Source organism: Ipomoea triloba, chromosome 14 (genome assembly GCF_003576645.1).
Source record: "Ipomoea triloba cultivar NCNSP0323 chromosome 14, ASM357664v1".
NCBI lineage: Eukaryota > Viridiplantae > Streptophyta > Magnoliopsida > Solanales > Convolvulaceae > Ipomoea > Ipomoea triloba.
In genome coordinates, this window is record NC_044929.1 from 10,075,945 (window position 1) to 10,079,476 (window position 3,532).

The 3,532-nt window shown below is 37.5% G+C and overlaps 1 protein-coding gene across 1 annotated transcript; it reads right to left on the reverse strand.

Moving 5' to 3' along the window:
• Nucleotides 1-1,497: 1,497 nt before the first annotated feature.
• LOC116005104 (inactive protein RESTRICTED TEV MOVEMENT 2-like) lies at nt 1,498-2,829 on the reverse strand. Its single transcript, XM_031245347.1, has 2 exons — nt 2,641-2,829; nt 1,498-2,288 (listed from the first exon to the last, which is right to left on the reverse strand). Exons 1-2 carry the CDS (start codon nt 2,744-2,746, stop codon nt 1,723-1,725), a joined length of 672 nt encoding a protein of 223 aa, XP_031101207.1. The 5' UTR covers nt 2,747-2,829; the 3' UTR covers nt 1,498-1,722.
• Between the last annotated feature and the right edge of the window lie 703 nt (nt 2,830-3,532).

Genomic DNA, 3,532 nt, shown 5'->3' on the forward strand with positions numbered 1-3,532 from the left:
ACGACGCCCCGTTAAGTCGCGACACCCCTTGACCGTTTTGTCGCCTAGGAAATGTTAAAATTTGGGGGTCTTAAACCGAACCGAACACCGAACCGAAATCGAACCGTTGCAATTGCATTTGTTTAATTTTAATGTGCTCAATGCTCATCCAGTTGACCCGTTCTAACGAATTCAGATCCGGTTGACGACTTGACCCGTTTTATCGAATGTAAGTATTCATTTTCGATTTTAGTTCAAATAGTCTAACCCGCCCGATAAGCCCGACAACCCGAAGGTTAGGGTTAGGGCTAACCCGAATCTGAGATTAAAATAATAATTAACCGACAACCCGAATCCGATAAGCCCGACAACCCGACAGGGCTAGCCCGAAACCGATAGGGTTGGCCCGATTGACATCCCTAGTTCTATATTTATATACATGGGCAATGGACTAGTGGGGTTATATTATATATATATATATATATAATATAAACAGGCTAGGCTTTTGCATATAGGCATGGGCCTATTTAAGTAAATAGGCTTGAAAATAGGCCTAGGCTTGGCCTTTATATTAAACACGTCAGGCTAGGCCAGGCCCAAACCAGGCCAGGCCATAGGCCACTTTGTAGGGGTTTGGCCTACTCCCACCCTTACTTGCAATCATGTCGCAAGATGGGAAAGTCCGATCTCTAAGTCCATACTATCGCTAAGAAGGAAGATAAGATGTAGCAAATGCTAGAACGACCTGAGCCGGATGTTGAGTTGGAGGAGGTAGAAATTGATCCAATCCACCCTAAAAGACGGGTGAGGATTAGAAAAGGTCTGCCTAAGGCTGTTAAAGAATCGGTTGTGTAGGTTTTAAAGAAATACCAAGCTATCTGCGCAATTTGATAATGTAAAAACAAATGTGCGGCAGTATCTTTTGAGATGAACTGTAGTTTCATTTAGGGAGCTCCGTTAAGACTTGACGACAACTATTTCTTTACTTAATGAAACAACAGTATTTTAGACTATGGTCCGCAATGCATTATTGATCATGGTACATAGTATAGTGACTGCCTTCAATTATATTGAATCAAGTAAATGGCCAATTTAATTGAATAATTTAATTAACCCAAAAAAATTAACAATGGGCTCAATTATACCAAGATGAGGCTCAAATTATACTAAGATGAGACCCATCCAAAATATATAAATCCTTCGATTCTTCCTTTTGTTATATCATGGACCCATGGACCCAGGTCCACCTTCAAAGTAAATTCAAGTCCATGTTCACAATTTTAGTATTCTATGTTCACAGTTTTTGAATTCTATGTTCTTGAACTTTATATTCATAATTTTTGAACTCTATGTTCACAATTTCATAATTCTATATTTAATAGTATAACACAATTTTTAAATTTATAGGTTGTAAATAAAGAGTTAAAAAATTGTGAATATTGAGTGATATAATTTTGTATATTGAGATTTAAAATTGTGAATATAGACTATAGAATTTTAAAATTATGAACAGTTATAAAATTATGAAAATAAAGTTTTTAAATTGAGAATATGAACCTGGTCTACCTTGCAGAACCAGAGTCCATAGCATAGTTTGCCCCATTCTTGGCCATTAAATTTTCACTTTCTACGCCATTAAATTTACAATAACATGGAACGCACAGAGAAATACCACATTCAATTGGATCAATATATATACATTTTAATGACTGATAATATTATGAATTATTATTACGTAAATCTTCATAGCTCTCCAGCAGCATCATTGGACGACGAAGACCTCATCTTGCTGTTAAGATACAAGCCAACACCAACAACCAACAGAACCACCAAAGCAACATTCATCATCTTTCTTGACCTCTTAAGCTGCACCGCCTCCGCACTGCCACTGTAACCATCCATCATTTTGGCAGCTTTTCCGGCGGCGCCATCAGATTTTCCAGCAACGGCGGCCCTTTTATCATCCGCCGCTTTCTTATCATCGGAAGCCGGGCCTACGCCTTCCTTGTCAGAACCATTCTCCGATTCTTCGCCTGCTTTCGGTTCCGCAGCTTCCTTCGTTTTTTTTTCTTCTTCTCCTTCTGCATCTGCAGGTTTTTCCACTGCTGCAGGGATGATAAGTTTGGGCTGTGTTATGTAGAGAGTGCCAGATTCGAATTTGGCACTGATCCGGTTGGTGTCGCAGTTGGATGAAACCTGGAATTGTTTCAAAAACCGCTTCCATTTGTCGCCTTCCAGCCGCCGCTGACCGCTGATCTTCAGGATTCCTGTTCCGGTTAATTGAACCCTTATCTGCTCCTTCCTGAAATCTGCGCCCAAAAACCACCAGCTTATTAAACTTTTAGAGCATCTTTAAAAAAGTTTTGTCACATAAAATGGGTTGAGCAAAAAGTTGCATGTTCAAAGTTTGGCAAAAATTTGTGTGTCAATCCGTAATACGGGGTTCGGATATTTGATGAATTGAGACTCGTAAAACAGTGTCACACAAGTGTTACCCCTAATTTTATTTTCAACGCAAGTTGGAATTAAAAAAGTATTACATGATTGAACAATTTTACTCTTAATACTTTTACTACCATTGTAGAGGCATTTTTGTTTACTTTTATTAAAACGAATGTATTTTAATAACAAATTAAACTAAAGGGATCACCGAAATCTCACCTGGTAAATAAATGAGGAGAGTGTCAACTTGAGGCTCTTGTACCTGATCATAATCTGGATCAAAATCTTCATAGTTCAGAGGTAGTGTAAACTTCCTTGAATCCATTATATTATTACAACCCCTCCGATCCTTAGCTTGGCCGAATTCTTTGCTTTTCTTGAAACTTTGATTTGATTGTTGTTGAAATTGTTTGTGAGTTTTGTTGGATTTATATACCTACAGAAAGAGAAGACTTCTTTAATTTGTACACAGATATACCTTGATTTATTTGCATGCTTCCAAAAGATGGTTTCTTGGGTCATTCATTCTTTGGTCCTGTAAAGTTTATAGTATCTTGCATTCTTGCCGAATCATCAGATTAAAAGTAAAGATATATTATTGTTTGCTCCATAAAGAATTTTCTAGGAACTTATTCTTTGTCGTCCCATGAAGGGAACACAATATATAATAAATAATGGTTTTCGAATACGAGTCCATTGCCTATTATACTCCAATCCATATATCATGAAGCCGGAAGCCGGATCTATTAGATAGACGACTCCAATAAGCGTTTATTTTTAATACTAGTTTTCCACATGAAATAATGGTCAATGTTTATTTTTTAAAAAAAGTATTTTAAAGTATATCCAATGCAATATTCACTGCCGGAAATCTGTTGATTTTCGACCACCCAAAAGTAGGTCGGAAATAGCCTTAATTTGATCAGAAATACATGTTCCGACCACTTTTCCGACCAATTTGAGTGTTTGAAAAAATCCCGTAGCTATTTCCTACCACCAGAAAAGTGGTCAGAAATAGCGACCACTTTCTAAAGCTGTCGGAAAAATGACCACAAGACAACCTAAACCTTGTACTAGAAATTGGACGAGCTGACACAACAGTAAGTAGTTG

Bases quoted from the DNA above. Each gene is read 5' to 3' on its own strand.
- LOC116005104 (XM_031245347.1), bottom strand. From the start codon at position 2,746: ATGGATTCAAGGAAGTTTACACTACCTCTGAACTATGAAGATTTTGAT. The intron at 2,289-2,640 runs GTGAGATTTCGG...TTTTGGGCGCAG, and splicing joins TCTCCTCATTTATTTACCAG to ATTTCAGGAAGGAGCAGATA.